At 39.4% G+C, this 23,039-nt stretch overlaps 1 protein-coding gene across 2 annotated transcripts in view; it reads left to right on the forward strand.

Annotated features, from left to right (window-relative positions):
- IARS (isoleucyl-tRNA synthetase) overlaps positions 1-23,039 on the forward strand; it is a 100,539-nt gene that overhangs the window by 49,095 nt on the left and 28,405 nt on the right. For both annotated transcript variants that reach the window (XM_017830983.1, XM_017830982.1), the window contains 7 exons: positions 4,788-4,914; positions 10,046-10,119; positions 10,479-10,673; positions 15,742-15,828; positions 16,494-16,577; positions 19,835-19,982; positions 22,786-22,906. In XM_017830983.1, coding sequence (XP_017686472.1) covers positions 4,788-4,914; positions 10,046-10,119; positions 10,479-10,673; positions 15,742-15,828; positions 16,494-16,577; positions 19,835-19,982; positions 22,786-22,906 — 836 coding nt within the window. The remainder of the gene's footprint in view (positions 1-4,787; positions 4,915-10,045; positions 10,120-10,478; positions 10,674-15,741; positions 15,829-16,493; positions 16,578-19,834; positions 19,983-22,785; positions 22,907-23,039) is intronic.

Genomic DNA, 23,039 nt, shown 5'->3' on the forward strand with positions numbered 1-23,039 from the left:
CCCAGCTGTTATGCTGTGAATTTAAAGAAATCTGTACATATTTAGTTTGATGGCATAGGATAACTACTTAGTCACCTTTGGTGGTGCTGTTACAACTCAGTTGTCTTCTGGAAGAATGATTTTCTCTTTTACAGGCTTAGAAGTGATTCCTGATTTCAGATGTCACTTAAAAAGTCCCCAGCTTGCCAAATGAAGGGAGAGATCTGGGGCCACCTTCTCAGAACCAAAGCTGTATTAGATTTCTTAGTCTGGTATTAGATTCCCTAAATTACACCACTTAAGGCAGTGTTTAGTTTATCAACTTTATAGTCTAACTCTTCTGGGACTGTTTTTGAAATAATTGATAAGCCAAGAGCTTCCTTCAATTAGCAGTTATGAAGTAAATCTTATCCAATACATAAAGTTGCTGTGATTTTGCAAAGAGTGTCATGAATAGAATTATCTGGTGAGAGGATGGAGAGCAAGAAAGGATCAGTATATCTTTATATAACATCTTCAACAGCTTTTAATGGTTAACTGATGATAAAACGTGAGGCTTGTGCTGTGGCAGTATTTGACTGCTCTGTGTTTTGGCAGTGCTCTTTGTGTTTACTGAACAGAGGGACAGAGCTGCTCTGAGACAGATCCTGCATCCCGTGGCTGGGGCACGATGAGCCAGCTCAGAGTCATGCTGAGCACATCTGAGCTGTGAAATGGAATAATAAGTTGAATTCAGTATTTGCAATTGTGTCGTGAGCACAAGAGAGATGCTTCAAAATAAATACACAGAAAAGGAACAGATGTCTTAATCCTTTCAGAAAGTTTCTTCCTGGATAATGTAATAATTTATAGTATTTCTCGTTGGCATCCTGTACATTCATCTTCTGGAAATAATAGTCAGAAGGCAAATGTATTAATTTTAGTTGATGCTGTTCCTTGAGTATTTATTGCTGATGAGAACCCACGGGGTCAGTCTATTCCTGCTCTGGGATTGAAGGTGAGCACTAATTTGCTTGTGTGACTTGAATGCTGAGTGGTACAGAGACTTTGAAGGCAAAGAAAAATGGTTTCTGTTATAATAAGCTAATAAATGTTGTTAATGGACTGAGTTTTGTTTTGCTCTTCATGGGTTTTTTGGGGTTTTTTGCCTTTCAAATGGAATTTTAGACACTAAGAAAATGAGTAGCTTCCAAGAAAGGATATGGAAGTTGACTGTGCAGAGGACTTAGCAGTGCATGAGTTTAGCAAATCCCCAAATCTGCTTTAAAAAAAGGAACAAACAGTCAACGGACATGGGAACTTGCAGCAAATGAATAATTCTCACTATCTCTAACTTGTATGATGGAGTTTTGATGTTGGGAAAGTAAAATAGAAACAAGCATTCAAACAAGTTGGAACTGATGTACTTTGACTCAAAATCTTTCCAATTTATGATTTGACAAAATAATACTTATTTCTTGTGTTGTGAAGTTCAGTTCCCTGAACTTTCCAGCTGCTGCAGTGTCTGTATCCTGAAGTTTATTTAGTGCATTATCCTGGGTGCCAAGAGGAGAAATAGTTTGTCCCACACTATTGCAGAGTCATGATTCAAGAGCTTCTTGACCTGCTGAGACAGCAGTCTCCTTAACCTTGCTAAACGCTGGAGAAAGAAGTATGAAGTCCTGTCTGTGTAATTTTGCAGAGAAATGCGAAGGTCAAACCCCACACAAGTTGTAGGCCAGTTGGGAAATAAAAAAAACCTGCTTCTCACAGCTCAGTCTTAGGAGCTGCAGCTCAGTTGCTTTGGGAGGGACGTGGCTGCTTTGATTTCACCTGCAGTCTCGTGGAACCGTTTGGTGCTGGGGCTTGAGATCTGAATGTGTTCAGTGCCAGGAGCAGGGGGTTGCTCTGAGTGGGCTGTAGCTCTGGTCACCTTCTTGTCATGCCCAACTGCAAACTCTGGTCACCAGCAGAAACTTGAAATTTGTGCTTTCAAGCCGAAGGGGGTTTGTGATGTTGGCCTGATTAACCATGAAAAAAACATGTGTGTTGGCATATGGGAGGGGCTTTTCATTTACCTTTGCGTTGCTTTGTGTAGATGGAGGAGTAAAAAATGCTTCCCCAGCTAATATATACCTGTGGCAGGATGGTATCTTCATTAGAATTTAACAGGAGAAGTATACCAAGAAAATATATAAGAGGAAAGGGTTAAAAAGAAACTAAAAAAACCCTATAGGAACACTAACCTGGGGCTGGTGTAAATAATGATCAGGTGCTAGTAACAACATAATTGAGAATACTCTGTCTTGTTTTCCCAACCTAATGAAATATTTTAATAAAAGGTGCCTCTGATGGAATTTTTTTCCATATGATATGTAGGTAAATGTCAGACTGAGATATCTGTAGCTAAATCTAGTGAGACTAAGTAAAAGAAATAGGCTCCAGTCCTGAAGAACTGTACCTGGCAAGGCTGTTCCCTGCTGCTTTTCCCTTGTTCCCAGCTGGAGGCTGTGTCTGCCCTTGGGCAGCACCCAGGGGCAGCATCTCTGTGGTGGCAAGAACTAGTTGTTTTAAGTAACACTTTCTTTGAGTGATGGGCCCAAAATGTTTGTGAGATACAGGCTCTTTTTATTTTATTTGATGGCTGTGTCAGTGTTATTTCTGTGTTGTACCTCCAAAGAGCCATAAATCATTGTTGCAAATGTGGTTCGTAGTAGATGAAGTGGTTTGTGTTTTATGTTCCACTGAAAACTGGCAGCAGGGTCAGACAATTTTACCAGAAGAAGTAAATTATATGCTTTCATAGCTCAGAGACAGAGAGAGAGAGAGATCACACCACATACATTTTTGTGGTTAATGTCCACTTTGGGGATAAAATTAATTTTTCATGCGTGTTTTGAGGAGGCAGAGTTGAAACTCTCAGCATTTTAATGTCATTGGGGGATTGTCTCAGCCTCTAGCTATGTTAAATGGGACTAATAATTTCAGCTAATCAGTGTCTAACAACTTCTGAAAAATGGAAACTAGTTTAGGAGTGATGTAAAGAGAAGTTTTCCACATTAGTGGAGTGTTGGGCAAATGCTAATGATCTTTGTACAGTTTCCACTTGTGTTTGGAGAGGGGTCTCTTAAGGTCACCACAAAAAGTTAATAGTAATGAGTCCCACACTAAACCAAATTAGGAAAGCCTGTATACATTTCTAAATTTCAAAGCAGGGATACAGATGCCATGTGAAACATGAGTCGCTGAGTTAGTTTCAAACTTTTTTATATTAAATTCTTGTTCAAGAAGTGTCACAGAATACAACCTTGCAGCTGAAAGTAAGTCCAGAAATAGGGAAGCTTTGGAACTTCTGGCTGATATTGAGTGAGGCTTTTAAGGGTAGTTTTTATCCACTTGGGACCACATTGGCATCAAGAAGCCTTCAGATCTCCACATGGCATCATCATGGGTAAAACTTTTAAAAGAGAGCAGGTTTTATTTTCATCAATAGAATTTTTCTTTTTTTTTTTTTTTTGTTCACACTTATTTCATCTCATGCTACTGGGCCAAGTCGTACCTCAGACCATGTGAATCCATTCTTTTAATTTTTCCTCTAAAGGATCCTTTCATCTTTGTTACTCTTGGGACTGAGCTCTGATTAAAAATCTTCTTCAAAAAGAAATATTTGATAGAGGACCAAGAGTTTCAAAAAGAAAAGGTAGAAGAGACCGTGAGTGTTCCGTAGTTTGGCTGCTCCTCCTTTAGGAACCGTGGGTTACCTAAGCCAGCTCAGACTTTGGGAAGGGCCCTTCTAGTTACACTAGAAAAACAAACCCAGTCAAACTTGCCATGGTTTGCTCCATAACAGTTCTAGAGCTACTTTATTGTTGTGAGCTGCTCGTTCACAACTTCTCTGTGTCTCAGACACTGTCCTAAGGTTATTCTTCATAAGGTTGAGCTTCACTTGATGCTCTTTAGGCACCACCTTAAAACCCCATTGCTGTTCTTTACCTCCCTGTAATCATTGTACAAATAGTTAATTCTTTGTTCACATCATAAGAGAAAACATAGTTTTAATTGAACCACCAGGCCATTTGGCATATCCAGGAACCTTGCTGGGCATCTGGTGTTAACCTTTGAGCTCCAAGACACTTCCATATGATGAAAATTTATCTTTGACATCCTCAGTGCCCATTACTACTCAAAATGAGGTTTAGGGGTAGGTAGGGTTTTGTGGTTGGGGGTGTGTTTTGTTTTTTGATGGAGTAATTCAAAGTGGAGATGATAAATGGCTCAGAAAGGATTTTTTGTATGATCCATCAACCTGAGTAATGTGCAGATACCTGGATGCCCACACGTAATCCAAGGTGTCTCTTAATGCTATTACCTCTGGCTTTTGAATATTTGGAATGTCATTCAGCACCAAAATCAGTAGTGGTCTCTGTTTCTGTATGTAAAATAAAGCAGTTGTGTTGTTACACACCCTTAGTTATAATCCTCCAATGTTGGACTGTCCGGAGGATTTTGACTATCATTTCATCCCTAATGAATCTATTTTATGTTGCACATGTTTTTCTGAGTTACTTTATAGTAAAAGTAACATTATATTTCTTACTTCTGTAGCTTAGGTGGATATCCAGGGAAGGCAGAAGAAATTGTGTTAAAATTTTTGGCAGCACCTCCGTAGGCCTTGCAGTAGCCAGTGGCGTGATATAAATATGCTCCAAGTCATGTAAATGATGAATTGAACTTGTTTTGCAGATGAAATCACAAAAAATCATTCTCACCAGCTTTCTTTTATTTGGAACATAGTGATAAATTAATACTTTTCTTACTTTTTGGTACAGGGTTCCAGATTTTGTGAGGGACAAGCGTTTTGGGAACTGGCTTAAAGACGCACGAGACTGGGCCATATCCAGGAACCGGTACTGGGGCACCCCCATCCCTCTGTGGGTCAGTGATGACTTGGAAGAGGTGAGTAAGGAAATGAAAGGTTCCAGTTGACAGAAAAGCCTGTCTGTGCATGTTGTTTGCTTTTTCTGATGGACACTCTTCTCTTTGTCTGCTGCTGTCTAAAGTTCTGTTAATTTGTCTTAACAGTATATCTGTCTAATCTGTCTATGTATATTTATATGTATATAGTAGGTGATAGATACATGCATATTTATGGGTGCATTTGTGTGCCTGTACAGGTTTTCTTTTGCTCTTGCTTGAAAGCTGCAAGCAATTTTTCTTGGGTTTTATATTAAAATTAATCTTGTCTTTCCTGGAAGAATTTGCGGTGATGGCAAATGTAATGGAAATAACAAATGCAGTGAGAAAATGGCAAGGAAGGGTTTTTTTGGTTTTGATTTTTTTTTTTTTTTTTTTTATTTTTCACTCAGTCCTTTCAGTCTGCTCTTGAAATTCTGGTGCTCGGTTACTTCGAGCCAAATGAGTCGCTCAAGGCGTAAAAAGCAAGTCCACCACAGCAGAACAGTGAAGATGGTTTTTTTGGTTTTGATTTTTTTTTTTTTTTTTTATTTTTCACTCAGTCCTTTCAGTCTGCTCTTGAAATTCTGGTGCTCGGTTACTTCGAGCCAAATGAGTCGCTCAAGGCGTAAAAAGCAAGTCCACCACAGCAGAACAGTGAAGATGTATATATTTGTAGTGCTGCAAATGGGAATGTAACAGACTGGAAAAATGTGAATCGAGTGGAACGATGAATATGGATAATGGGAGTGCTGGAAATGAGTTTTTCCAAGGTGTGAGGTACCCTGCAGTTGGGAGCGTAACACAGACTGCACCAGGGAGTGCTTTGCACAGTTGTGAGGCTGCTGCTCTCTAAGTGTCAAAACACCAAGCTTTAAAACTGTTTCTGAAGATAAACTGGGTGAAGTTTGAGAGGTGGTGGTTGTGTGGTGTTCTCTCTCTTTTTTTATTCTTTCTTGCTGTACTGAGTTGGTTCCATTAGACACGTGTGATAGTCCTTCCTCGTGCTGGAAGTGGGAAATGGTGACCAGTGTCAGGACGTCCACAGGAGGTGAATACTGATGGCACCATCCCAAGCCTTTATTTTTATCTCTCTTGGTTTGAAAAAGTTTTACTCTTCATTGTAGACCTGGAAGACCTCCAGTAGGAAAACATATGCTAGAGGAGTATTTTGTGGTGTTAAATTTGCTATTGCTTAGATGTGCACCATAAAGTATTTTTTATTTCCTTTTCACTGGCAATATTGCTGGTAGGCAGGGAGGTATTGGGGGAGGGAGGGAGATCCTCCTTGCAATTACAGTTTAAGTATCTAAGAAAGCCTTGGCAGTTGGATTCTATTTATTTATGCTGTGTGTTTGTAAATTACTGACAAACCAAGTGCTTCTGTCTCTTCTGTAACACTTAAAGTTGAGTTTGAAGACTGGCAATTTATACATAAGTTTTTCACATTTATCCAACGTTTTTAAATCCCTTGATATAACTTTTTTTTAGGTAATAAAAAGGTTTTCAGTTTTGTGCCAGAGTATGTCAAGACTTCATCCTACAGCTGAAAAAGATTGTGTAAATGTTTCATTATTTCCACTCCTTACCTCTAATAATATTTCATTTTCTTTCCAGTCTCCCCATGTCTGTATTCCTGTGTGTACAGGTTTTTTTTGTTTTCTAGGTTTGATTTGTTTGTTTTTAATAATAATATGATGTCTAACTTGGGAGATTGACCTTTCCTTTGAAATTAGCTGCAAATATTGCTCAGGGCTTGGTGTTCTGAATAAAGATGGAAATACCAACAGGTCTGTTATTTTTATCCATCGATGTTTCACATTTCTGTTTGCTCTAGAGTCTGAATGTCGTGCTTTAAAAGCTGAGTATGGCTTCTGGACCCAGCTAAATTTCATGTTAGGGTTTTTTTTAATAATCACTTTCTTTTTATGCATGTGGGATGTGGCTTGAAAAACAAAAACCCTTGGGACTGATGTGGAACTTAAAGCATAGGTGACATCTGCTTTCATATAGAAATAATTTTCACTCCAGATTCCCTGACTTCAGTTTTACTGCAGCCTGGTGCTGTGTGAGGTTGCAGAACATCATCTTCATGTCTTGCTCTCAAAAGAACACTTTGTTGCACACAATTATGCTGTGTGTATTAAATCCTGGAAAAGTAAAAACAATTCCTTATTTAATATACAGTAAGGTGAATTAATTGGTATTAAAGTGAATTTTATTACAAATCAATAACTGCTTTCCCACAGTTTTATTTTAGCTTTTATTTTAGTTTCCTTTTAGCATAATTATCAGGTAGAGATGCATAATGGAAGTTAAATTTTGAAGCTTGTGTTTATTACCACATTTTTGCAAGTAGTTTATCATTTTAAGCTCTCAAATCTCAATGATTTCCTCAGTGGAGGAACACATTTGGGTTAGATAATAAAATCTTTTAATACAACACTCAAGCTGGTAAAGCAGACATGGGCTAATTTTATAGGAGTTGCATACAAATTATAGTAGTTAATATTTAGTGACTTTAGGGAAGTTCTCTGATTGTTTCATTGCTTATCCCTCATGTTAACCCTCCAGTAGTTTGGGTGCACTTGGTCTTGCATAAAGGAACAAGAGGACCCTGACTGTGCTCTCCTGAAGGGCAAAGGAATTTCTTCAGGTCTGATTCTGGGCTGCTCTGGGGCTGCATTAAGGCCACTCCTGGCTGACTGTAGCACTCATTTGTTCTACTATTTAATACTCAAGAAATGTTTTCTAAAGATTCCAGGATGTCTTGCTGACACACTGATAGAGCTGTGAACTTTTCTGTCTGTGAGCGCTCCTCCCTCTGTGATGATGGCACTGAGCAGAGCTGAAATGGCAAACCAAAAAAAGCAAATGTTTTCATTTACTGGGTACTGCAGAGCTGTGCCACAGGAACATCGACATCACGAATGCTGCTCCGTGGCTTTATTCTTCCTATTTACGTGGAGAATCCCAGATAAAAGGCTAATGTTCATTTTGTTAAAGGGTTTAACCTTGACCTCTGGTTTCACAGGAGGTCTCAGAGATGCTGGAATGGGGTTGGGCAGCCCCCAGTCCCAGCCTGTTTAGTTCAGTCTTTGCTGCCTGCTATGAAGGGTTGATGTAGCTGGTTTTGTAGTTGATGTGGCTCCAAAATAAAATAGAGGAGGAGAACATGAATGGGAGGGAGAGGGGCCAGGCTACTAAAGCAGGCATTGCTCTTGAAGGAATGTACCCAAAGCATCAGTTTAATTTGAGAGCATAAAGCCAGTTTGTTGTTGCAGAAGTGAGTGGGTGCGGCCTAATGAGGGATTGAATTTGATTAACATCTACTTGTATTCTTCTCTTGCCTCCAAGGATCTAATGAGCTCCCCTTGGGACAGAGTAGCTCCACCCTTCTGCCCTGGACAGAGGCATCTATTCAGTGTGGGGATGATATCTGCATTCCTCTGGTGGTTGTTGGATTTTTCATGTGAAATTGGGGTTATTTCTTCCTTGAGTAATTTCTGGGGGCAGTTTTCTGCCTCCAGCGTTCAGAGTTTTACTTAAATATTGAAATGCCTGGTCTAAAAGCAACAAATAATGGGCAGCTTTTCACCCAGAGCATATGTGAAAGTATGTTCAAATATAAAGGTTAGGGAAGATGAATAAATCTCTGTGTCCAACGGTATTTTTTACCCATGCTGTTAATAAAACCTTTTGTTCTGCCAGCAGTGCTGAACTAAGCACCTGCTGCTGCTCACTTGAGCCTGTGTGATGCTTATGGGGCCACACAGAGAAGGAAGAGCAGATCTGGGTTAAAAATAGTTTGTTGATAAAGATATATTTTTACCTGGGATCAATCCCCTGGTGTGGTTTGCTGTGCACTCTGCTGTGCTTGGCCATCAGAACCACTGTCGTGCCTCACTTCCTACAGAAAAAAAAGACAAGTAATGAAGAAATTACATTTCAAAAATACTTTAACAATAGAAGATGGTGATTTGTAATGCAGATGAGCAGTTGAATCAGACTAGGAAAATCATGTCTTAAAAACCAAATCAAACCGAGTTTCTGTCATCTCTGTAATTCATGACAGTTTTTTGGAATTAAATACACCAAATCCTTTTTGTTACTTACAATTGCTGTGTGTATACATCTGCATATATTTAAGACTACTCAGACTCTACTCTGATTTATTGTATCCTAAGAGTAACTTAGAAAAATGATGTGAAAAATGTGTGGTCTCCTTGTAGCTTCATTATGGTGATAAATTTAACTCCTTCCCTGTGTCAGATCTGTCAAACTCTGTTTTTTTCCGTGGCAATTCCAAATGGGACTGCTAGCATATGAGACAGGATCTCCAAAATCCAGACCTGTACTGCAGTTTGAGGCTCATGAATCCTGCCAGATGAGAGAGGCCCACAGGGCTCTGGGAGGGTTCAGCTTGATTAAACTTAAAGCAAATAAAGGTTTGCTTTTCTCCTTCTCTCTTTTCATACAGTTTTTTCAGAATCATTTGTTCATCAGCATTTCCTGACATCAGTGCAAGTCTGTTGTGGAAATCTGCTTTTTTTCTTAATAGTGTGTTGATGCCACAAAACTGAGAAAAGTCTTTCTTAGCAATCCCTTTCTGAGCTGTGAAACTTTGTTCACTTTGAATAAGATGCCTTTAATATGTACAGTTCAAGGTATCTGGAATGGAAAACTTACATGGATTATGATCAGTGTAGCTGCTTTCCTTAGCTCAGGAGAGGAACCTGGGATCTGAAACTCTGATTTGTATAAAAGTCAGGATCATTGGATTTTCAGGGGTTGTTGTGTTGTGGGTTGTTTGGGGAAAAAACCCAACCAACATCCTACCTTTTTTGGTAGCTGACAACATGCTGCTGCTTCCAGGTCTCCAGTTATTGTAACATGAATTGTATTAGATCAGAGCAATGGTCTCTAACATCATTTGCTGCTGTGTTAGGTTGAAGAAGGGGACCTCGTACAAAATTTCTGTTGGTTTTTCAGCTCCATCCTCTGCTTTGGCAGATACTGGCCTACAAGTCTCCTGTCTGATGTTAAAAAAAAAAACCCAGCTTGCTACTTTGTACAAATAACTGGCTAAATTTCTTGCAAATAACTGGCTAAATCTCTCGAGTGTCTCTTGCAGGTAGTTTGTGTTGGTTCAGTGGCAGAACTGGAAGAGCTGTGTGGAGTGAAAGTCACGGATCTCCATCGAGAAAGGTTGGTCACAGAGACTGTTAACTGGTTACTAGAAATTGTGACTAGAAACAGACATAAAAAACCCTTGGTGTTCTTTGCCCAAACCCTGGGAAACAAGTTTAGGGAAAACAGATAAGCAGGAAGAGGATTTGTGATAAGCACATATAAATTTTGCTTTCTTCTGTCTTGAATGTTGTTACTACAAAAACTTATCTGTGAGATAGCTTTAAATGACAAAGACTGTCAAAGGAAATGCTGACCTCTTCGAAGAATCATTAAAATGATGCCTAAAAAACTGTCATTCTAATGTGAAAGCACGATGTGAGCTTCTCCTAATGCCTGGTTCTGTTGGGAATTTGTCCCTCTTTCTCTCCCCGTAGCATTGACCACCTGACCATCCCTTCCCGCTGCGGGAAGGGCTCCCTGCGCCGGGTGCCGGAGGTGTTCGACTGCTGGTTTGAGAGTGGCAGCATGCCCTATGCCCAGGTCCACTACCCCTTTGAGAACAGGAGGGAGCTGGAGGATGCTTTCCCTGCTGACTTCATTGCTGAAGGCATCGACCAGACCCGAGGATGGTAATTCCCTTTAAGGCACTTTATTGTGGGATGTCATTGCCCTGTGACACGGCTACACTGAAAGAGGCTGTCTCATGATGGTTGCACTTATAACCTAAGAATCTTAAGAATTTTGTAGTTTGCCCTTACTGTACTTAAATTTTGTAACTTTGAAACCCTTACCTAAATGCTGCTAAAAAATAGAGTAAAAATTAGGAAGGCCAGCAACCCATGCAGCTGTAGTTTTTAAATTAGTTTTAGAGACCATTACTCTCTAAAGAGGCAAGTCAATATAAAATTGAAAGTAGTCTAAGCCTAATCTTTAACCAAAGATGGATGGTGAATTCTGTAACAATCAGATATGAAAATACCCTCTAAGAAGCCAAATCAATCAAAGATTGTTTAAATTGTCTGTAAATAAAGATCGATGTTGATGTAACAATAAAATATGAAACTAGTTCAAAGATTGTTTAAGTAAAAGAAGTCTAGGTTATCTTTAACTAAAGGTTCATGTTAATGTCTTGTATGATTAAAATGAAATGTGAAGGAGGGACTTGAGATGTTAGTGTATAAAAGGTCAGGAAATCCTTGTTTCAGTGGAGTGTTTATGGAGGAATCATCCCCAACACTACCCCAGTGTCAGATTAAAGGAATTCTGGCTTAACAGTATCATGCTGTTGAGTTTGATTTCTTCGAGTCAACATCTGGATGATTCTTTAGTGTTGGATGGATTCCCTTTTTTTTTCAGTAAAATGTGACATAGTCTTCAACTCAGTGACAAAAAAGTTGCAGAAATAGAATCTTGGCAAGAATTTTGTCAGCTTTTATGGAAAACATCTTTAGGTAATAGGGCACATCTTTGGCCTGGTAAGGAAAAATATCATCAGCTGAATTATCACAGAACTCCACTTATCTATTAAAAACAGAACTGCAGTTGAAATAGAAGTTGATGTTTTGAGGATTTTAAGCCAATTTGTAGGGAAGTAATTTTTGCCTAGGAATTTTTGCCCCTAGATTAAATTTGAATTTTGAGTTCATGTGAATGTAGAAAGAAACAAAATTAGATCAAACCTTATGTTGTTAAGGTCTTACAGTTTACAAAAAAAAAAAAAGAAGTCTAGCTGTAAACTTCATCTGCTTATTTGATTCCCCTCTGGATAAATACTTTTAAGTAATTAAAAATTTTTCTCTAATCTCAGATTTTCTGTGAGCAGTATTCTCATACGTGCTTGTATGGATACATACAGTTTGTTTTGGCATTTTCAAGTGTTTATTCTATGTTTGAAGTTTGAGGTTGACTATGACTATGGCAGATTAAGATGAATTTTTGTGTTTTCTGGATCAGTACCTTTGACTATGTCCAAGTAGAACTTTTCCATCCAGTAACTTGAGGTACCAGAGTTAAATAAATTCCAATGGCATAGAGTTGGCTTCTCTTTTTGTCCACTCGTCTACTCCCCCAACAAACAAACCAACCAACCAAAGCAATACATCAACACATAATACATAAATACAACTAAATGTTGTGATTATAGTGAAAGGTATCTTTGCTTTCCAATCCCTTACTGCTGATCTCATGCATGCAGTGAAGCTCTGGTGCCCTTAAACAGAATCCATTTGTAACTTTGACACCAGTTGACCTGTTTCTGGTGTGATATTAATCTAACCTTGAGTGCAGTAGCAGCATCTGGATACCCTGATTACCATGTTTTCAGTCTGCAAAATTCTGTTTTATGTAGTTAGTGTAAGTAAATGCATAAGCAGCTTCTTTCCCTTTCCATAGTAGGCTGAACTGACTCATTTGGTACCCACAGTGGTGGTGGGTCAAGGGTTGGACTTGATGATCTCAGAGGTCCCTTCCAACCCGGCTGATTCTGTGATTCTGTCTCACTGATTCAACTGCAGTTTGGCTCTGGAATAACAGAAGTCCTGGCTGCTGCTGATGCCAGAGGTGACTGTGGTTGTGGACACACCTTGGTGTGAGCCCTCAAATTTGTGTGCTGTATAGTCACTGTGCAAGTGGAGACTTGTTTCAGTCTTGGGTAGATTGTTTTTTGTTTTTAACATTGGCATAAGAGTTCCTCTAAGTCTTCACCAGACCCAGCTCTGTTTAATCTCTTTGTATCAACCCCCCTGCCTCCATTCCTGATGCTCCTACCTTTCACAGAATCATAAAATCAACCAGGTTGGAAAAGACCTCCGAGATCATCCAGTCCAACCCTTGATCCAACCCCACCGTGCTTCCCAGACCACGGCACTGATGCTGCATCCAGTCTCATCTTAAACACCTCCAGGGATGGAAAGTCCACCACTTCCCTGGGCAGCCCATTCCAGTGTCTGATTGCTCTCTCTGGAAAAAATGTCTTCCTTTGCCACGGTGCTCCTGGCTGTCAATAACCTGGTGCTTTGATAACAGCAAATGTTGGGTGGTTTGCAGTCGAGCGCTTCTGTTTTGTGAAAGAAAGAAGGAATTAAGATGTGAGGTCTAAGTGAACAACAAGCTAGTGAGTTCTGAAGTGTTAAGAGCATAGTATGTGATTCTTATTTGGCACATTGTGTATGAAGTGTGAAGATTCAGAATGGAGATTGGTTTTGTGTCAGGTCAGAGGCTGCAGCTGCCGTGAAGTGAGGACTGGGAGGTGGTGAAAGGCTCAGGAGATAGAGGTCTGGTGGCTTCTGTTTGACTCCCCAGAGGAGGGAAGAAAGTGAAGGGAGACAAGGGGATAATTAATGTGACCAAGGTGATGAGCCAGGAGAGTGATCTTTTTGATGACTTTTTGCATGGATAGAGAAACAGTTGAATTGTATTTGTTAAAGCCACAGGAAAGAATCTTACAGTAGCTGGGTTGCAAGGCTGGCTAGTCCAGGCAGACTGGTAGGAAAGGCTCTGTCTCTGACTATGTAGGGAGATACAACAAGATTTATAGTCACAGTCAGAATGTGGTGACCTGCAGGGCATTCACAGCTGGAGGTTTTGGCATGAACCCCACAAGATCATGAATTTACCCATAGTTGTTTGAGAAAGGAGTTTTCTCCCTTTTAAGGGGAGTGGAAGAGGACTGAAGTAGAGCAGAGAAGTGGACTTGTCTGTCAAGGTTGTTTTTACTGACAACTTGTTGTTTGACTGACAGCTCTTTATCTGCAAGGACATCTTTAGGAACAGACAGATTTGGTGAATGGAAGATGAAGCACTAGAGATAAGTTGAGGAAGTTTTCAGGAAACAAATGTGTCTGTGGACAAGGTATTTAAAAAATAAGATGCAGAGAGACACTCTTTTAAAATATTCAGAGTGAATGAGGTGAATTTTCCGAAAAACACTATCTGAGGAAGACTGAGAAGAATTCCATCAGAATGTGTGTAAACCAGGGGATCACAGGTTCTCAAAGACAGTCTTGTAGCTGTCATCAGCCAGGGTACCTCTTGCTGAGGCTTGTTGGGTCTGGCAAGGCAAAGAACATAAAATCTGTGAAATGTTCTCAGATGCCCACAACCTGTCTGTCCAGTTTTCCCAATGCAAACAGTATTGAAATATCTCCTAGGTGGTCCTGCTTTCTTCTTTTTAACTGCAAATGCAGGTGCTCTAATATGAGAATTGGTGAGAAATTTTGCAGAAAGTGCTGGGAGTTTTCCATGAGGAACCTCTGTAGTAAGTCCTAAGGAAATACTGCTGTGTTTGTAATGAACTATAGCCTTATAGATGTTGATCATCTGAGTAAATGCTCAGATATTTGTGTTTAGAGGTTTTCTTAAGAAGGTTAGAAATGAAGACAGGGATTTTGAGTGCATATGTTTGTGTGCAGATGGAGGAGTGTTGGTTAAAATTCATTAAATTAAAATGCAATTTAATAAAGAGATTTTGTATCCTGCAGTGTGAGCTGAGGTGATTTTGAAAGGTAGAGGCCTGTCTGAGGTAAGATCAGAGTTGTCATGTAAGTCACTTAATAAATGCAGTAATACACACAGCAACCTTTACAGAGGACCTTTAAGTGTCAGAATAAAGCTTTTGCAATTATAGGCAGCTTTTTAATAAAAACAGCTTTGGAATATACAAATGGATTTATTTTTTTCCCCCCACTGAAGTGTTTCTCCACTAAATCTTCATGCAAATACAGAGTTCTGAGACATAACCTCCTGTGCCTTATTACAGCTTTTTTAATCACCTTCTCTTTGAAGGTTGCTAAGCAGTTGTCAGTGTGATGCTCGTTTTGAACCAGGAAAGCTGTGGCCCACAATCCAGTTATTTTCTTAAAAGTAATTACCAACAGTGCAGTTACAGCAGCTCACAGATCCCTGCTTTGGTGAAGGCTCTGACTCCTGGGTGTGAGATTATCACATTATCTTGCACCTCCACTTAATTTCTCAGTTATATATCAGCCTATTGAACAATAGGTGCCTGTGCTTGCTCCAGCACTGATTTCCTAAGTGTCCCTGACAGTTTATAGAGTGATTGTAAGCACAAAACATGAAATTGGGAGGAACCTCTACTGCCCTTTATTGTGGGAACACCTACATTCTCCTGTTTTCTAGTGATGGCTAATTTAACCAGGTAACCATAACCTTCCAGTCAAAGTGTTGGCTTGATTGGAAGGAGGCTCTTCTCATTTTTAATAACTTGCTTTTGTACTACCAGCAGTAGTTGTTCCATTATCTGCTAGTCTGAAAAATACACAATTAACACACACACACACACACAAAAGTGTGCTGGTCCTGTCTGCCCTGTTTGTTCCTGACAGATCCTATGTTCAGAGGTTTACAGTGAATAAACAGGAAGCTTGTTCAGGGACTGAATTCCCTTTTCAGTATTAAAGGGGAAAATACTACAATTTTCTTCTTCATGCCTTCCTAATGCTTACTATTACAATTTTTCAGCCTTCTTGGACTAGTAGATCCCAGCTGAGAAAAGAGCTACAGAGATCTACTTTAAGTGAGCTCCTCTTCTGAGTCTTTGCCACATAAATGTTCCACAGACTTAAATTTTAACTTCGCTACAGGAAAGCAGCATAATGAAACATTTCATTTGTAAGAAAGACATGCAGACTTCAGCTTGATATGTTTATAAAGTCAGGTTTATGTTATCTCTTGTTTCAGGTTCTACACTTTGCTGGTGCTCTCCACTGCTCTTTTTGGAAGGCCTCCTTTCAAGAATGTCATTGTGAATGGCCTCGTTCTTGCCAGGTTGGTGTGTCTCAGTCAGCTCTTTCCTGAGCAGATTTGTAGTCAAAGAATGTTTCAGATAAGTCCTGGAAATTGTAAATGGAATCTGAAATGGACTTTGGAGCTGTTAAGACTTGTCAGGGTGATATCAGTGTTGTAGGAGATAAGAGGCACCTGAGAGTGAGAGGTTCCCACATCCCAGCTCTCTGTTGCACTTGGTTCTTCCCAGCAGGATTAGTCTTTCTTAGAGAGAGAGAAAATGAATAACAAGTCAGAATAGGAAAGAAATTATGCCTGTTATGCAGACTAAAGGGGATGATAAATGTAGTTTTAGATGTAATTTTAAGTTAATTATACTTGTTTCCCTTTATTTCCTAGTAAAGCTTTGCCAGTGGGCTGGAGGGATTGATTCAGAACAAGTGCATCTTCCGTGATCTTTGGTAGCAAAGACAGATTCCTGCTTAGTTTTCTAACTTGGAAGCCTCTTGGGTTGGGTTTTGGGATTTTTTCAGTTGCTGGGTGGGTTGAACATTCGTAGTGAAGGGATGTGCTAATATATAATTATGTCTGTGCTACCAGGAACATAATAGGACAGAAAAATTAAGCTGGATTTGAAGGGCTTTCTTGCTTTATCCGTGTATTACAAGAATTCTGGGAATTGATACCTCCATTCTGATATTTTCTAGTGATGGCCAAAAAATGAGCAAAAGGAAGAAGAATTATCCCGATCCAATGAGTATTGTAAATAGTTATGGAGCCGATGCACTAAGGTAGGATTGCTTGGATCGATGTACAGTGGGATTTGTTGGCTTTCTGTTCATGGCACACACGTACCAGGGGGGCTGTTATGGGCTTTGACAGTTAGCTGCAGGAAGAAACTTAATTTTAGAAACTTCCAGACCACTATGACAGCCAATTAGCTGGAAGAGTGGGTGACTCCAAAGCACTGGCAGTGGTTCCAGTACCTGGACTTTCTGTGCCCTGGTCATGTCTCCCTCAGGGCTGGTACCAGCCCGAGCTGACTGGAGGCTCTTTGTACAGGATGCTCCAACTCCAGCCAGCACTCCTATTGCACTGATCATCTGAGTGGACCCAGTGACAATTTGAATAAAATACAACTAGTTTACTGTTAAATCATTATTTTAGGGAAGGGTTACTGCATGATGCACAAAATGTTTCCTAGAGAGAAAGCCCTTTGGTTTTGTTGATGTAAGTATAGAACATGCAACAATAATAGTACAACCAGAAGAGCAGAAGTGGAGCAGCCTAATGTATGTATATAAATTGCCCTGGTCAAACAGAGATTAAACACAGTTCAAGTGTTTCATTAAAATTACACTGACATACAAAGTAATTATGCAGCAGCCTGGTATGTTGGCTCGGTGCACTAACTATACATGCATGAAGTGGTACCTTGAGGTAAAGGTACAATAAAGACATTTTAATAACTGCAGGAGGACACTAGTTAGGCCTTTCTCAAGAGCCCTGTAATTCTTGGTATATATAAGAAAACCTTAAACTATCACACACACTGAATTGTGTGTTACAGCTGTACACAGTGGGGCTGAATGAAAGCTTAGTGTAGGATTTGGTTTATTTGAGGAAGATGGTTGTTGCTTCTTCTAGATAATTTTAAAAAATCAATATGAAGTTCCTTATTGTTTTAAGCTCTAGCATTTACAAGTGCTAGTACATGATCTTCTTGTGTGTGTTTACAATGGAAGAGTTGGGTGGAGTTCTTAAATTTGATCAAGATTGTTCTTTACAAATAAGATATGCTAGCAAGATATCAGAGAATTGGTAGCTGGAATAATATGAGTGAAAAGGGTTGGAGTTACTCATATTGGAGATTTTTAAATTGCAGGTGATGCTTCTGTTAGAAAAAAAATCTACCTTTTTTTATAAACAAACCAAAAAATTTCAAACACCAGAAGTTACACTTCCAGTATTTATGGGGCTTTTTTTTTTTAACTTCTAAAAAGCTAATTCATTTTTCTGCCTGTGTACTCGTTCTTTAATGTCACATTTATTTATACCTACACCCACACAGAGTAAAAAGCTTTGCAGCCTGGGCTCATTTCTGGAAGGAGCTCTGCAATTCAGTTCTCTGCTTATTCACTCGAGTGCTTGATGTGCTCTGTTTATAGCAAAAGCTACAACTGAGGCTTTTTCCTTGGCACTGTTTCCCTACAGAGTTACTTTAGCTTTTGCAGTACCATGTATATTTTAACTACAGCTTTGAAGTATTCTCAGCAGTAGCCTGATAAATAGATCAGCAGAAAATATAGATATAAGTTGTTGAAATGAATATGGAGTTGAGTAGAAAGGGCAAACAGCAGAAATAACAGCACAGTAAATTTAACAGCCCAACTTCAGACTTCATGGAACTTGATTACTGTGAAATGTTTAAGAATGACCAAAACAGTTCTATCTCAATATTGCTGAGACCTCTGACTTGGGCTGGATACCTGTCAAAGTTGAACTATGTCAGAAAGAATTTGCTGGTCATAGTCTTTAAAAGCCCTTTTGCTTTCATGTGTCCTGAGGTAAGTATTGCTGTTAGAGGGGATGAGTTGCATTTTCCTCTCAATCTGTTCTTAAAATGCAGGAGAAATAATGCCACAGGCTACTGGGTTAGAGAGGTGAAGAGGAGGTTACTTATTGCTTCTCATACATTGCTAGAAAACTTGGTAATTCTGACTTGATTTGAGGAAGGTTTTGTTTTCTGCCCAGTGGGTGATATCACCTGGAGTAACCAAATTGATGGAACTCTTCCTTTAATGTGGTTTCTCTTTCCATAGAATAGATATTTTGGCATTGGAATAACTCAGGAAATTACTCTTCTTTTAACATGTACATATTGTAAGGCAAGATAGGGTGCTATATTAAAACAAACAAACCCCACATAAAACACCACCAAAACAGAGGCACATAAATAATTGTGATGGAAGGTTTGGTTTAAGTATAGATTTATAAATTCTCTTTTACTTTAAGGACTTACTAGTTTATTACCACACTTGATTATTCTGTACTTCTGTAAGTTTATAATTTGAATTTAGATATTAATTCAATTGGATGATCCTTGGGGTCCCTTCCAAGCCAAGCCATTCTATGAATCAATGTCTAAAAAATTTTTCTTTTTCAATACAGTACTGAAAAGACTCATTTCTGTGCTGTATTACTGTCGATTTATTCTGATAGCTCTATTTTTATCTATTCATTTTTATGCAAGAAGCCCTCTCTCCTGAAGAATTTATGGTCTGGTGTCCCTGAATGTGCTGTGTCAAACCCCATTAAGGTTTTAAAGCCTTCTAAAGGAAATGCCTCTAAAGTTATATTAGTTTGGAATCATGATTTAAAAAGTTGATAAAATGTCAAAAAATGGATTAATAAGTTTCGCTTTAGAAATGCTACGATCTTGAAAGAAAATTAATGTTTGGTTTGTTTTTCATATTTGGAAAATTAAATGAAGTGTATCTCAGGGGAGTTTTTGATACCTGAGTAAGACCTTAGCAGTTTCTCTGTGAGTTAACTTGATAGATACCAGTTTATTTCTGTAGGCAGAATGTTTATTTGGGGAAGAAATGTTAATTTCTGCTCCCTGACTTAATTTGCCTGTTTTGCCTTGCTCTTGGTTCTGTCTTTGCAGTAGGCTCAAAGCTTTTCCTGATTGAGGAAATGAACTGGATTGAGTACAAAGATACTGGGTCATTGTTAAAGAATTCAAAAATTACCAAAACAACAGGTGCTGTTCTAAAAATGAATACTTAATTCCATGTAACCTCTGCTTGTTTCATCCTGTGATAGCATCTGAGCTTGTGTTAGCACTTCAATTAACTTTTAGAGTTAGAAAGAAAATTTAAATTCAAATTCTATATGCAGTATCTTAAAAAAAATCCTGTAACACTAAGAAGTAAATTGTTGTTCAATATATTTTATATATACATTCTTCTTTAGAGTTCTTAGTGTGAAATTCTATCAGAAGATGCAGTTTTAAGCTTTGAAGTAACGTGTTCTTATTTTGCAGGTTATACCTGATCAATTCTCCTGTGGTAAGAGCAGAAAATCTGAGGTTTAAGGAGGAAGGAGTGAGGGATATCCTGAAGGATGTGTTCCTGCCCTGGTACAATGCCTATCGCTTCCTGGTCCAGAATGTTCAGATCCTGCAGCACAAGGTACACATCTCTGGAGCACTGGGAAGCAGTGGAAGCTCTGTGCTTCTTCCACTGTTAGTGAATTAGCACTGTAGGGAAATTTAGATTGGAAGGGAGGTCTGGACTCTGACGGTCATCTGATCTTTACCTCCTTGTTCTGAGCAAGACTTGACTTCACAGTCAGCTCAGGTTGTATATCCTTGCTGCTAATTTGTTATTTGCTGTTTGCCCCATGTTTTATAAAGCTGTAATCACCTGCATCTTTCTCTTCTTGACCAAGCTTATGATACAGAAAGGAGGAGTGGAAGGTAGGGAACTGTCAGGACATAACAGCTGCCATTTCCCAGGTCACAGTGCTCTTGATTCCCTCTTGTTCCAGGTCAGGGGGATGACATTGCATTCATACCCTTAAGAACAAGGCAAGGGACTTGGTGTCTGTGGGATCAGTACATTCTGAGCAATTACCTGCTGCTCCTCACCTTGCTGGGGACACCACTTAAAAGCCAAGTACCACGTGTGCTTGAGGGAATCCTGCTGAAATGTCCGTGCTAAACCTGGTCGGTTTTTTTATATCAGTGGTTTTGTAGCAGCTTGGAGGCAGCAGGTACCACCAAAACTGTCCTAGTGCTGCTGTTTCTTTGCTGTCACCCTGTGTCCTGTAGCCAGGACAGCTCCAGCACAGGGAGGATCTGTCAGAGGAGGCACCTGGACTGCAGGTTCCTGTGCACTGGGAGCAGTGCTTGGCACCACACAGATTTAACACCAGCAGAACTGCAAATAAGTCAGGAAAGTTATTTTCAGCAGAGGCTGCTGTGACAGTTCCTTGAGCAAACTCATTTACTGGAACTTTAATTATGAATCTGCATTAAAATGCTTAACTTGGGAATACTGGATCCTGAATACATTAGCCACAGCATGAAGATTGCCTTCTGTGACATGACGGTTATTTTTTCAAAAGTTAAATTTAAATACAACTTAGAAAAAAAAAAAGATTCAGAAATGGAATGGAAAGAAAGACAAATCACAAAAGCAATAATGCTTTAGACTTGCAGATTACATTTGAAGTCTGCTAAAAATGCTGGATGACTGACATGAGTTTCTACACTTCCAACAAGATTAAAATTTTTCTTACAGTAATTTTTCATTAAAATTGAAGATTTGATGTATATATTGTATAGTTTCTTTTGAAACCAATTTTAATCTTTCAGCTGAGATTAATGATAGAAGGTTACCCCTTGTTCATGCAGACTTTTAGGGGAGAGTGGAAACTAAACAAAAAGTCTTAAACCTTGTACTTACACATGCTGTTGCAGTAGCAGGCTGGTCACTGTGGAGAGCTGCCATTTGAGGCAGTAAAGGCAGCTGACTTCGGTAATTAGTACTGTAAATAGCTTAAACAAATGGTTTTATCTTTTTTAACAACCTCTTTTGGGAAGAAAGTCTGCTAATTCCAGATCCTAATATTTAACAAGTCTTTTTTTAGGATCCCTAGACAGCATTCATCAGACAAACTTATACATTGCCCCCAAAATACACTTGTTTTTCCTGTTTGACCTTTGAATTGTCTGAACTGTGCTTTGCAGCTTTTTGCTGTGATCCCATTAAATCTTGCAAGATCAGCTCAATTGGGGTTAGAAGACCCCAGTGGAAAATCCAGGTGCTTAAGTGGATAGTTTCAGTATTTCAGCAGATGTAATTTGTCTTTCTAGGTAGTGAATCCATTCCTGTGTACCAAATTAGGCAAAAGAATGTGTCATTGGAGGTGATAGTGCTTAAATTAGATTTCCTGCACAGACTTAAACAACTTTTTCATCGTGTTCTGCTTCCTACAAGAGAGAAACCAAAATCCCAGTGTCCTGGATGAAGTCTAATAATAATTTTATGCTTCCTGTAATTCCCACAGTAATTGTAGTTAAATGATAGCCGACCTCATGTTGGGATTGCTGCTCTTCTGCATTTCTTTCCTAAGAATCTGCTCCTTTATACTCTGTGAGTGGATCCATAACTCCTGGGTCAAATAATCAAAACATCTTTTCATGTGAACTCTGAGGGAAGGGAAAGGCTAAAGACTCTTAAAACCAGATATTAAATACTATTTGTAAATCTGAGGAGAAAAAATAAAGAAACCCCCTGTTTTCAACCAGTTGTAAGAATATTAAATGGAAAAGAGTCACACTGTGGGCACAGACAAATGTGCTTGTGTGTGGTCTTGCTTGCAATGCCCTGCAGAGTCAGCCAAGTGATGACATTTCTCAGATGGGTGCAGACCTCAGTGTTCTGGAAAGCAGCAAAATGCACTGTGTGCATGTTGGATGCCTAAAAATTCCACCTGTTTTCTCAGGTTGTTACATTCTGTGTTTTAACTTGTCGAAATTGTCACATGCTCTTAAAAAATAAGATCTTGTTCCTGTGCCTGTTCCCAAATTGATTCCAGCTTCTCAGTACACGTCTTGGAAGTGCCTCAGATCCCCCTGGATGAAAGGAGTTAGTTAAATTTAAGGGTCCTGCCCTGTGTCTGGAAGCTGGGGCTTACACTGCACACAGGGAAAAGAGGACCACATACTGCTGTCCTGCTTTTGATCTGCTTTAACAGACCCAAATCACTGCAGTTAAAAGTTGTGGTGAGGCAGCAGTGGGAGGCAGGTTTTCCTTTGCTCTTTCTCTCACATACCTGTGTCTGGAATTGCATGTTCTCTCATAGGAAACCGGTGTAACGCAGTGAAGATGCCAAAATACCGGTGGCTGGCAGGTAATTGAATGTGGAGGTTTGAATATATCTCCTTATGACTTGAAAATGTGCTTTGTGTTTTTATGTTGATGATAGGATGAGGGAAGAGAATTCCTTTACAATGAGAACACAGTTAAGGAGAGCAATAACATCATGGATAAATGGATTCTTTCTTTCACCCAATCACTCATTCAGTTCTTCAAAGCTGAAATGGCAGGTATGCACGTTTGCTGGGGGGGGAGAATTGTGGGGGTGTTTCATGAGGTTCAACAAGAAGGGACCTGGGAGTGTGGATTGACAGGAAGCTGAACGTGAGCCAGAGTGTGCCCAGGTGGCCAAGAAGGCCAATG

Source organism: Lepidothrix coronata, unplaced genomic scaffold (genome assembly GCF_001604755.1).
Source record: "Lepidothrix coronata isolate B3197 unplaced genomic scaffold, Lepidothrix_coronata-1.0 Scaffold186, whole genome shotgun sequence".
Classification (NCBI taxonomy): Eukaryota; Metazoa; Chordata; class Aves; order Passeriformes; family Pipridae; genus Lepidothrix; species Lepidothrix coronata.